Source organism: Phragmites australis, chromosome 23 (assembly GCF_958298935.1).
Source record: "Phragmites australis chromosome 23, lpPhrAust1.1, whole genome shotgun sequence".
NCBI classification, from domain to species: domain Eukaryota; kingdom Viridiplantae; phylum Streptophyta; class Magnoliopsida; order Poales; family Poaceae; genus Phragmites; species Phragmites australis.
In genome coordinates, this window is record NC_084943.1 from 18,816,401 (window position 1) to 18,828,615 (window position 12,215).

The window sequence follows — 12,215 nt, forward strand, 5'->3', positions numbered from 1 at the left end:
AAGCACCGGATCATCTAGTGGTTTGATCTTTAATCTTCTGCACTTGCATTCTTCTCTGCAGAAAATACTCGGGTGTTACCCAGTGTAGATCACCAGACTATCCGATGAGGTCCTCAGTCTTCTCCCCCTTTGTCAGAAACACTCCGGTGAGTTCAACACACAGAGCATAGGACCATCCGGTGAAGTCATTAGCCTTCATTTTGCCTCGGAACAAAAATACTCCGATGAGTTCAACCCCTGAACACCTGACCATTCGGTGAGGTCAATTCCCCTGTGACTTCTCCAATTCAATCAAATTTTGTCCCGCCTGCGGTGGCTTCTTGATGTATTGCATCTATAAGACCTACTAACATATATTCTTGACAAACATGTTAGTCCCAATGACTATGTTGTCATTAATCACTAAAATCACAATTATTACTTAATAGGGTCATTTTCGCTATATCGTGCGTTGCAATGAAAACATAAATATTAGAAGTGGTGACATCAAACACAAACTTAAGGTATGTGAATATGGATATGCTATGGAAGCACCGCCAAACTAATACATTAAAAGCGATGCCGTAATTTGATTTTAGATGGGATCCAAAAAAGATGGAAAGATTATCCGCTAATTTCTCTCCTAATTTCTTCATTTATTTTCATTAGTAAAATGAGCCTCATATCTGTAGCTAGTAACGAGACGAGGAGGCTAAAGGATGAGGATGAATGGTAAAAGTGGGTAAACTATCGAATTTTAGAGGCTTTTATTAGATGAAAGAAAAGTACATGAAAAGGTGACACGAGAACCAACTCATATTTTATACAATAGAGATACGATATAACTCCAGATTTTTCTAAATTTTTAGCTTTCAGAATCTATTCGGATAGGAGGCATCTCGTTCTAACTCCTTAAGATTTAGTTCAAATTTTAAAAAAGTATGAATCAGATCCAAATTAGTTCGATTCAAACGTCAGGCTGAGCCGAGTTTCGAGTCGAGCTTTGAAAAGTCCGAAAGGGAACCCGCAAGCCTGAGCCTGACCCGAGCCTGACGTCGGGCCATGTTGCTAAGCCCGAGCCCGGCCTAACATTGGATTTTTTTTATCGGGCTCGGGTTTTTTTCTAGTTGGGTTGGGGTTTTCGTGTTTTTTTGGTTTCGGATCTGTTTTGAAGCCTAAGCTTGGCCCGGTTGAAACTATAGGTTTATATTTTGAAACCCGAGTCTAACCCATACACTGATCGGGTCAAACTAAATTGGGCTTTTTTAGACCGGGCTGAATCGGTTTCCTCAGACCGGGTTACTCGTGAACATGGCTAATCCAAATCCTCCATTCGCAAGTGAATTTTTTTTTTGGATAGAATCTGTCTAGCACTTCCCTAGGGCCCTCCTCCAGCCTCAATCCCTCTCGGATCAGTACTTGCACGAATCACGACGCACACCGCTGGGAAGTCTTCTCGCCTCGCCTTCTCTCATTTCGCGGGTCGCCGGAGCGCAGGCAGCCGCAGACAATCCCACCCTACCAGATCTCGAGCCTTCTAGAAGCTTGCGTGCCCGCCCTCGCATAGGCTTCTCCGGATCCCGCAACCTTCTAGAGTGCCCCCCACGCCTCCCCGTCATCCGGATCTCGAGGCCTCCCTTTCTGGGCGCGGCACGGCGCCGGGCGGCGAGATGGCGGTGAGTCAGCCCCTCCTGTGCTCTCGCTTGCCTGTTAACCTGTGATCCCAAGTTGCGGCCATCCAAGGTTTAACGATGCAAAAGCACCATCTGATTAGTTGATGTCCGTGCCGATCGCTGGATCAAACTCAAAGAGCTTTTGCTTCGGAGATGATGCTTGTCGAGTTGGCAGATCATCTGCGGAGTGCATGGCTAGATGCCTCTTGCTCCTACATCGTGCAAGAAGCCAAAGTGTTCTTGCAGCTTGTTGTTGCTTGTTGGTTAGCGATATGGCGTTCCATGAAATTTGGTTGACTGCGGCAGTGCACCACACGATTTACAGGGATATGCTGTCATGCTGACTATTATGACCGTTTCGATGCATTATCACTATTGCTCTGTAATGTAATATCTGACCGCCTCGTCTTTTTTGGTTTAATCTTGTTAGGCTGCAAAAGGACCAATGCCCCTGGAATCAGCTATCCCCAACACCATTGCGTCCGAGGAGTCTAAAGCCGTTGTGGCAAAGAACGGGAAGACGAATGATATTCAGGACAAGGAAGTTAGCATGGAAGGCCTGTGCTACATAAGTGCTTACGATCAGTGGACGCCCCTCTCTGTGTCAGGGCAGCTTCCAAAACCGCGCTATAAGGTCCATTTTAATATCTTTGACCGCCTAACTTCATTCTTCTTCTGTGCCCAGTTTTTCCTTGGCTATACTGACATATTGTCCATGATTATGTTGCAGCATGGAGCAGCTGTTGTTCAGCAGAAGATGTATATCTTTGGTGGAAACCACAATGGCCGTTACCTTGGTGACATTCAGGTAAATTAGTCATCATGATTTTTAATAGTTCGTGCCTTTAGATGTTGTATTCTTGGTTTGCACTTATGGACAGGAATTCTCACTAAAACCTTTACATGAGACCTAGAACCCCGCAATTAGTTACTTTGATTGGTCGCTAACTGGGGTTAAGTGCGTCTTTTCCAGTCTTACTCATTTAACATTGGAGTCCTTTGATCAAAGGTTCTGGACTTCAAAAGTTTGTTGTGGTCAAAGCTTGAAGCTAAATCACAATCAGGACTTTCAGAATCAGCTGAGACAGTTTCTGTTGCTGCATGTGCTGGTCACTCATTGGTAATCACCACATACTAGTCACAGTCAAGTTGTGTGAATCTGGCCCTAATTCCAATTGGTTACAACTTTATAGTGCATTTACTTCTGGCTTTTAATATCTTGCAGATTCCATGGGGAAACAAGATCTTGTCTCTTACAGGACACACCAGAGATCCTACAGAGAGTCTCAGTGGTTAGACTAATATTTCGCTCATTTTCTGTTCATATCTTAGTGTACTAGTTCCTAATTTCTTATATGATGCATCTATGCCAGTTAAGGAGTTTGATCCACGAACCTGCACTTGGTCAACTTTACGTACTTATGGAAGATCACCGGTAAGCTTGTTTCTTCAGTACTTATATTGTCAGAAAGCTTCTAAAGTCTCCACAAATATTACCTGAAGCTTGCTTTATTTGTCTGTAAATCTATGATGATACTTTGCCCTTCCTTTAGAGTTCACGTGGCGGTCAATCAGTGACTCTTGTTGGCAACACTTTAATCGTGTTTGGTGGTGAAGGTGCTGGGAGAACTCTTCTGAATGACCTGCACATTCTTGATCTCGAGACCATGACATGGGATGAATTTGAGACTACGTAAGTTCTATGAATAAAGTTTGCTTTCAGTTGGTATATTAAAAATTGCATGAGTGACATCACAAATTGTTTTGGTAGAAAGGATTGGATTTTGGTGTCCTGATCTGTGAAAAATTTATCGCTCGAAAAAAAAAATCGATAAACCCGATAATCATGTTTATCAGCGGAGGCCAGTACATTTACTTATCGGCCAAAAATTTCGGTAATTTTTGAATTTGGTGTCTTTTGATTCCCGGATCCAACACGCGAGCAACAAAACATCGGCTCATATGGCCGTAGCTCGCCAAACCACCCCTCCAATCCTAATTCATTTATGTGTTATTTTTTATATCAAATGGTTTGGATACAATCTATGTGATTATTTAGAGAAATTGAGTCCTTTTTTTTCAAATTTTGTCCAAATTTTTTTATCTATCGCCGATAGAATTCTGATAAATCCAATAATCCTATTTATCGCTAACCTCCGATAAATTTTTGTTACCAATAAATTTTTCCTTGGTCCTGATTATATGGGGATTCTTGCCCTTACTGTGCATGTTGAATTTGATATTTTGTATAACTGTGGAGGCCCAAATTTGAACTGATGTGAAAAATGTGACTACATAAGCCACCCGTAGTTGGTAATCACATTTGGTCTAGGGCATGAAATGAAACTTGTAGTAAATAGCATTAACTTGCTCAACTTTGAGCTGCAGGATCGATATCTGACTGTGTAAAATTATATCCTTGCTCTCCAGAGGTACTCTCCCTTCTCCAAGGTCAGAGCATGCTGCTGCATGCTATGCAGAGCGGTATCTCTTGATATTTGGTGGGGGGTCTCATTCTACATGTTTCAGTGACCTACATCTCCTTGACACGCATGTGGTAAGAATTGTTTCTTTTCTCTAAAGCTGGTATTTACTTCTTTCAGAAGTCCAAATCAATCACTCAGTTGTTATAGATGGAATGGTCAAGACCAGAGCAGCAGGGTATTATTCCAGAACCAAGAGCAGGGCATGCAGGTGTAACTATTGGAGAAAACTGGTTTATTACTGGGGGTGGAAATAATACAAAAGGTAAGGTTGAAATATCTGATGTGTACATTGCATTATGATTTATGACACGAATGTGCCTTCTTTTGTGTATTGTCTATTTTCCCTGGATTAGACATGTCCCATTGAATATAGCTTTCTACGCATCTATTGTGTACCAATCATATATTTTTCCTTTTTTTTTGGTGGTGGTGGGGGGGTTGATCTTTGAGTTATATCCTTTCGTTTTTTTTAAAAAGATCATAAAATAGTTCCTGCTCACATGCGCCTAATCCACTGCAGGTGTCTCAGATACTCTTGTACTCAACATGTCTACATATGTATGGTCAATTGTTACTAGTATTGAAGGCCGTAACCCCCCAACAAGTGAGGTGGGCTCATTTATGCTGTTATTTTGTTCTTGTAAAGTATAAAAGATATTTTCATTTTGCATGACAGGATGTACGTTCTGCATACTCTAGCAGTCCGCTTGGACATTATTTAGTACCTTGGATTGAGCATAAAACTTCCTTAAGTTCAAATTGCTTATTTCAATCAAGTTCACCTAAGTAATGACATATGAATTAAGGATACCATAACATTGAATTCATCTAGTCTAATAAACAGCCGTAGTTATAATATTCATTAATCACACTACTTTGTTGTTATGGACTTAAGCTATTACTGACGTCCAGGGACTCCTTTACCACAGGGCTCAAGTTTAGTACTGCACACGATCGGTGGAGAAGATTTTCTGGTGTCATTTGGAGGATACAGTGGACGCTATAGTAATGAGGCATGCTTCTCCGTGAACACTCACCGGTTTATGCATCCTTAAATTTAGCTGACTAATTCTTTTTGTTTAGGTTTATGCTCTCAAGCCAAGTCTCAAACCAAGTCTCAGGCCAAGTGGTCCAGCTCAGCAAATAAATGAACCTGAGACAAATGGCATTGCTCCCATATCTGTGGGTGCGACTTCTAGCAGGAAAGCCATATTTGAAATCGAAGAACTTCAAGATGAAAAGGTAACTTTTGGATGCCTAATTTGGATTTTTTTTTTCCCCCTCTTGATAATTTATTGAGGCATGAGCACAATTTCTGGATGATTTCCATGACCTGTTCATTCACAACCTATGTTTTATCTATCACTTTCAGGGTAGCAGTAGGGCAAAAATTAGCAAAACCTTGGTGCAAGCAGTTAAGGGTGAGAGGAACCAGGTAGAAGACGGACTTTATCAAGAGCGACTGCAGAAGCTCCGCTTGAAGCAGGAACTAGCTGATGTGGAGGACAGAAATGTGGAACTTGCTAAGGCAAGTTGTATAACATTTACCAAATTTCTCAGAAGATGGCAATACCTTTCCCTTGTAGTGCTACCATCAATGTTGAAGTGATGCATCTACTTACGTGTCTATCTCTTTGTCCATTACCCCTGGAGAAAATTAATTGGAAGAGTTTTCTTGTGACTGCTTATTTGAAGTTGCAATATTTAAGGCTCTACCGATCGAAATCACATAATCCATATCAAATCAATGCACACAATGTTGAAACTGTCTGCATTATGATGCTATCTTTCTGAAGAAGGATGCTTTTCGGCTCTTGGTGATCAAGTTTAATTTCTGTGCTCTGCTGTCTGTTACGCAGGAACTTGACTTAGTCCAAGATCAACTTTCTGCTGAAGGAGTGAGGGCTTCCAAACTCGAGGTAGGCAAAAAAACTTTTTTGGAGGCTCTGAGCCCATGCTCTAGCACTTGGAGATTTGGTCATATTAGATTATAGCTCTTGACATTTTGACTCCTTATGCCATGAATGTTTTTAGACAATTTAAACAAGCAAATCCTATCATTGATCATTGATAACCAATTAGAACACATTCCTAGCCACCTAGCTTATGTAACCAGCACCCTTGTCTTTTTTATGCAAAAAATGGTTATTCAAGCAAAGTAATGAAAGTGACATACAATTTGAAGCTTTGAACTATCTCAAATGCTTGGTATTATTGTGTAGTACTGTAGTATCTCTTAACAGTTGGTGCCCCTTTAACGACTAAAAAAATGTTATAGTTTTAAATTTATTCATGTACCTAATATTGGAGTACCCCTGGGATTGAAATAACGATAAAATGTTTTCCCTTTGCCCCACGGACAGAATGACATTTCAGAACTTCAACAACGGCTACAGAAGATGAATGCCCTAGAATATGAGTTTGAATCACTTCACCGTGAAATGGATGCAGCATCCGAAGAAGCAGCTTCAAGTAGCAACCAGCCGCCCCGTGGTGGGGGCTTCTGGAGATGGAATGGATAGCTCCTCATGTTGGAGTTTTGAAGAGAGGACACTTTTATAGTCACATTCGTTAATTTTTGGTCTATCCTCGAAATTTTTAAGTGAATCCAACATGAATTCTTGGATGATACTCAGAACGCATATACCTATTTTTAGATGTAAAGAACAGAATCAAAGACTGTGCAAAGAACTTTAAAAAGTTAAAGGAATCTCATGTGTCTCCAGAATTTGAGTTATATTCGCCAGTACTGTTCTCAATTCTGTTTCTGGTTTAATCATAAATGATTTATTTTCCTCCATATCCTGTTACATGTTGTATGGAAACAAGATGACATAAGCCCATGCTGGTTAACAAATGACATCCCAGAAGTAGCTTTTCATACACTGTTAGGCCAACTGGAGGACTCTCCTAGGGTTTACTAGTTTCCACCTAGTCGACCAGGTTCGAGTCCTCATCTAAACACTTAGGGAAGTCCCCAACACTTCATGAAATCGAGGAGAGGACATCTCCCCATCTGAGGTCTCATTGATGATAGGTCAACTGACAACCAGATATTCGGTTCTCATTGTATTTTCATTCAAGCATCTACTGCTTCAACTCAAAAGGTATCAGTCGGTAGTGTGTGCTTAGAACCTGTACACATGTGAGTGGACATGTGTGTGATGTGAGTGGGTTACGTGCGTCCTGATATGTAAAAAAAAATAACAAATTTTCTAACTCCGCAAAATATAGAACACTCGATTTTTACATTGACAACTTTATTTGAAACCATGATGCATTCATCTTACAAAATCAAGCGGCCACCACACAGGATGGTGGTCAGGTTCACATTAACCCAGAAAATATAAATCACGGAACTAGGGTAGGCTGATCCCATAATTCTAAAAAAAATTCTCCCAGGGAACAAAAATGTCCATCCGTTCTTGTCATGATGCTCAGCCAAACATATTAGGAAGAGGCCTCACTGCCATGAACGCATCAACCATCTGTACAAACAAGAAATCGTTAAAGCGATGCATGGAATTTATATTGACGGACATGAGGCATACATTAAGTGTTCAAATTCGGCATTTGTGGTCAGAATGTTTGACTTAGGGTGTTAGTGTATGAGCTCGGGTGCATCTATGTGCAAATACTATGTAAGAATTGCGGTGTATGTGTGGGCAAGAAGATAAAATAGTTATCGAGGTGCAAGAACCCAATTGTGCCCGCTCATAGTCCTTCAAAATATACGGTGCAACACGACATATCTAATGAACTATGTACCTCCTCGGTCACTTGAGCTCGGGCCCTTTGATGTCTAGCAACCAGCTCATATAGAACTTCTATGAGTCGTTGCTTCACTTCACCTGTCAGCATCCTACCTTCCTTATACTCCTGGTGTTGAGATTCAAAATTATAAGTGCAACTTAGTTTTCCAATAAGAAAAGGGGATGTGCCATCTTAATTTTTTGTATGTAGCATAATTTGTAAAAAATACCTTCTTTATGTGCTCGAGCACATCATCATCTTCAAGGAAGAAGTTTAGGTACTTGATCGGGACATCCACCTTAATATCACAATGAGAAGTCACCAATTGACTTTGTGTTACTTAAGAGAAGTACAGCAATTAACAGGAATATTGCAAGTAAATTCTACAAATGAAAATATCTCACAATCTTGTGCATGTTTGAACTTAAAATGGTAAAAAATTCAGGCAATTAGAGAATGGAAGAAATTTTGCTGTCTGCACTAGTGTAGTATTCATTAACACGTGCACAGATATAACAGGTAAAAAAGGGCTTACATTAAGGTTAGCTCCAAGTTTTCTATGGAGCTCTACCGAGTCCTGGCCACCTGAGAAGGCGTATCTATTCACCTGGAAAACGGTGGAGATAAATTATAAGCACAGCAAGAAATACCTACATTTCAATGCTTGCCTAAATCTAATAATCATTTCACAGGAATTTAAATAGCCAAAACTCAGAACATGTAATTGTTGGGTAAGCATTTTATTTCCAGTTCAAAAAGAAAATTCAGGACAAACCTTTGTTGTTATTTCTTTGCGAGTATCTGTCACATATATCGCAGAGTTTGGGTCACTGGCCGACATTTTTGTGTTCTCTCCCTGTCAAAAAGAAATAAAGCAGGTCACATAAAGCACCTAAAGAAGGAAAAGAAAACCAAACTAGTTAAAATTAGCTAGAGGCAGTCAAACTGGGCCTGAGCTTATATTCAGTTATAAATCCATTCTCTTCAAAAGAAGAAAACGTACCTGAAGAGCAGGGAAAAATCTTGATTCGATCAGTGATGGTTTCTGATAACCAATTCTCGGAGCAACATCACGAGTCATCCTAAAATAAGGATCCTGCATAAATATAATATGAATCAAATAAGCAACTCAAACTTGCAAAACAAAACACGCACATCCACCAACATTTCAGTATCTTTAATGGAAATATTTGATATGCTTTCATGATAACAGTTTAATGAATAAATGTATCCATACTTTACATATATCAGTGGGACAATTCAAAATTAGTGCTGGAAATAACCAAGAACTTAAAAGGATCTAAGTTCAAAATTTGTGCTGCTAGATATACGTTATAAGTATACTGGCAAGTAAATCTACAACCAACTTTGTTGTACTGTCAAGATCATCATACCAAAGATATGTTTGTACCTGGTCTATTGCACATGGGATAAGGCACCGCAGTTGGTCATTGACAGCGAAGAGATGGGGAAACGAAGAAGGGAATGATGGAACCGGTGCGGCGGCCAGCCGGTGAGGCGCGCGACGCGGTCGACGAGCGCAGCGTCGAGGCGCTGGCAGCCGAACTGGTCCACCAGCTTGTCGTAGTCGATGCCGCCCTTCCCCGCCGACACCTCCCACGAGTTCACCACCTGCTCCTCCTCCCCGTCTTTCTTCACGTCAAACCCCTGCTCCGCCGATGCCGATGCCGCCGCCGCCGCCATGGCTGGCCGCATGCAGATCTCCCTTGCTCTCTCGCCGGCGGCGTCACCCGGGATTGATTGGAGCCGGTCTAGGTCAGCTAAACCTCGGGGTTGTCTCTGGCTGACGTCTGGGTCCCGGAAGACAGCGAGAGACAATGGCAAAGGTGGGTCTCGGGTCTCGGGCTTTATAAAGGCGTGGGGCACACGGCTCCGAACCCGACTAGTAAGCCGCTTTCACGTCATACAAAAATGGGACAATTCCCGTGAAAGTTATCAATATTATCGATACGTCAAAGAAAAGTTCTCATCTTTATGTACTACTATTTAAAATTGCTCTTATCCTATAATTGTTAAATATCTAACAATGAGGTATATACGTAAAAAAGTATACCATATACAGATAAGTATATTATATGTATACTTAACAACTCCGAATATTACGTAACCAAATTTGCGATACCTGATGCTCCCGGAGATCTAGTAGACGTATACTAAAAAGGTCTCGATTGGTTACCCAATTCGAGAACCACTAACATCCCAATCAGATTCATCTGATCTTTCTTAGTAGACAAGATGAATGACTCCCTATCAACTACGACGAAATAGGTTACGGTACAAAACTCCTATACAAGATGGAGACCTAGACTCCGAAGGGAGAGACTTTTTTCCCAGAGAAGGACAACTCATATGTAACTCGACACAAGCACTAGGGCCACAAGAGAGACTCGATGACTTCCTCGTTAATCTAGTTTAGATTCTATCTACTCCTTGTAATAGATCTAGATATATTGCTTGCACTCGAGTGAAAACAGATACATCATCGACCACACATGACGTAGGGTATTACTCCGATTAGGGGTCCGAACCTATATATATCGCGTGTGCCTCGTCTCATGTTCGATTCATGAATCACGAAGACAACTCTATTATTCTTACAGACATATTGTCAGGAAAAAAAACCCTCGATAGTTGGCGCACCAGGTAGGGGACTTCTGCTTTTCATGATCTACTATGTCTCAAGTGCACATTCGCACCGGATTCTCCGACGCCAGCTTCTACGACCGTTTCGAGTCGCCAGCAATCGCTTTCGAATCGCCCCCGATCAGATCAGAGATCACGTTTGGAAATATGGTTTTCCGCTGGGATGATCAGGGTCGATTAATCCACACCGGTATTCTCGAATTCAGCCTATTGGACGCATACCGTGAGGTGGGACACCTTGAATGGGATCCTAAGGAGCCTAAATTTCTGCAGTTTATGGACACCGACAACAACGCGAATGATGTTGACGGCTCCGTCGACAGCCAGAGTAGCCGAATAGATTCGTGTTTATAGCTGGAGGAGCCGGGGTCCCACCTGCCGATCTGATGACGGCAGATCCAAACACCATGGTGAATAACGGCATAGAAATCCTCTAGGATCCAACGACAATGATCGCCAACGTCGGTAATGCTATAGATATACCGCCAGAGATATCCGCAGCTGGAGCTCTATATGCTCCTAATACCATCGATCATTGACAAACCGTAGGAGGACTGACGCCTCCTGGTCTTCAACGATGGCTTCTAGTGGGCACGTCTCCACCAGCACCGATCCCGAGATCGAGGGACAAACTCTCTCAGGATGGCCATCACAAGGGTTCATCAACTCGACCGCAGCTGAGCCTCGATAGTGGCGTTTTTAACACTCCAAATGTTAATGTCCAGGGAGCCCATCTGATTCTGAGATCCCATCTGAAATTAGATTCAACGAATCCTTTAACCCCTATGTTAATTAGGTCAGGACCCTACTCGATGCGGCTTAGATCCAAGTTGCTTGAGCAAATAATCCTAGCACCTTTAGTCCCCCCAGCCGGCAAGGTGGCGAAGGAGTTGTTGGTTGTCACGCATTTGCTTCATCCTCGCCGCGTTGCACTTGGATTTGGGGAAATCTGTCTCGTTGCCGGTGCACGACGCCATTACGGGTGCAAGAACGGGGATGGAGAAGAAGGGCTCTTAGCACAAAGGCTTGGAGGCTATGGGAGGTGGCGAAAGGATTCATGGGGAATCTTTGGCTTTCCAATTTATAGGGCTGGCGTGATATCCCAACCGTCATGGAGTCCAGCCGGTTCAAATTTTGAAAGGCTGCGCGTGGGGAACCGAAATTCCCTCGGGTCCAGCGGCAATTAATGTTTCTCTCTCCCACGATTTCTCTCTCTCCGGACGTTTAAACCTCCACTCAAGATAAGGTTTCCTGAGTCGACCACAAAAGCGGCTGCTTTGACGACCACTCCCTGGGCGAACTTTTGTTCACACGGGGTCCAAGTGATTCGACTAGGCCCGACCACGGCCAAATAGTGTCCAGCGACCTCGGAACTATACGGTGAACCACTCAGTCCACCCTATCCGCAATAGAGCTTGGAGGCTACTATCGATGTAAAGAATAAGGGGTCCCCTGTCAAGAGGGCCCACACCAGCAGATGCTAGCTGGCAGTTAATATTTTCAAAACCATGGCCCCTCCGCGCTACCAAACAAGGCTCGCGTGACCAGTCCCCTGGTCGTAGATGGAAACCCCGTGACCAGACCTTGCTAGTCGTGGGGCAGGTACTCACCTAAATAATCTAATCGTATTTAATGACATCCACTCATGCGTTTTTCTTCC

General features: G+C 42.4%; 2 protein-coding genes across 2 annotated transcripts; one reads left to right on the forward strand and one right to left on the reverse strand.

Moving 5' to 3' along the window:
• Positions 1-1,371: 1,371 nt before the first annotated feature.
• Positions 1,372-6,869, forward strand: LOC133905846 (acyl-CoA-binding domain-containing protein 6-like). The gene is made up of 15 exons (XM_062347623.1): positions 1,372-1,655; positions 2,083-2,286; positions 2,383-2,460; positions 2,662-2,772; positions 2,878-2,944; positions 3,026-3,087; positions 3,206-3,345; positions 4,083-4,209; positions 4,286-4,400; positions 4,659-4,747; positions 5,068-5,151; positions 5,222-5,380; positions 5,511-5,666; positions 5,998-6,057; positions 6,502-6,869. Exons 1-15 carry the CDS (start codon positions 1,650-1,652, stop codon positions 6,658-6,660), a joined length of 1,617 nt encoding a protein of 538 aa, XP_062203607.1. The 5' UTR covers positions 1,372-1,649; the 3' UTR covers positions 6,661-6,869.
• A 498-nt stretch (positions 6,870-7,367) lies between these two features.
• LOC133906274 (tryptophan--tRNA ligase, cytoplasmic-like) lies at positions 7,368-9,383 on the reverse strand. The gene is made up of 7 exons (XM_062348135.1): positions 9,303-9,383; positions 8,895-8,987; positions 8,667-8,747; positions 8,427-8,498; positions 8,121-8,189; positions 7,907-8,017; positions 7,368-7,626 (listed from the first exon to the last, which is right to left on the reverse strand). Exons 2-7 carry the CDS (start codon positions 8,970-8,972, stop codon positions 7,576-7,578), a joined length of 462 nt encoding a protein of 153 aa, XP_062204119.1. The 5' UTR covers positions 8,973-8,987; positions 9,303-9,383; the 3' UTR covers positions 7,368-7,575.
• Positions 9,384-12,215: the final 2,832 nt, after the last annotated feature.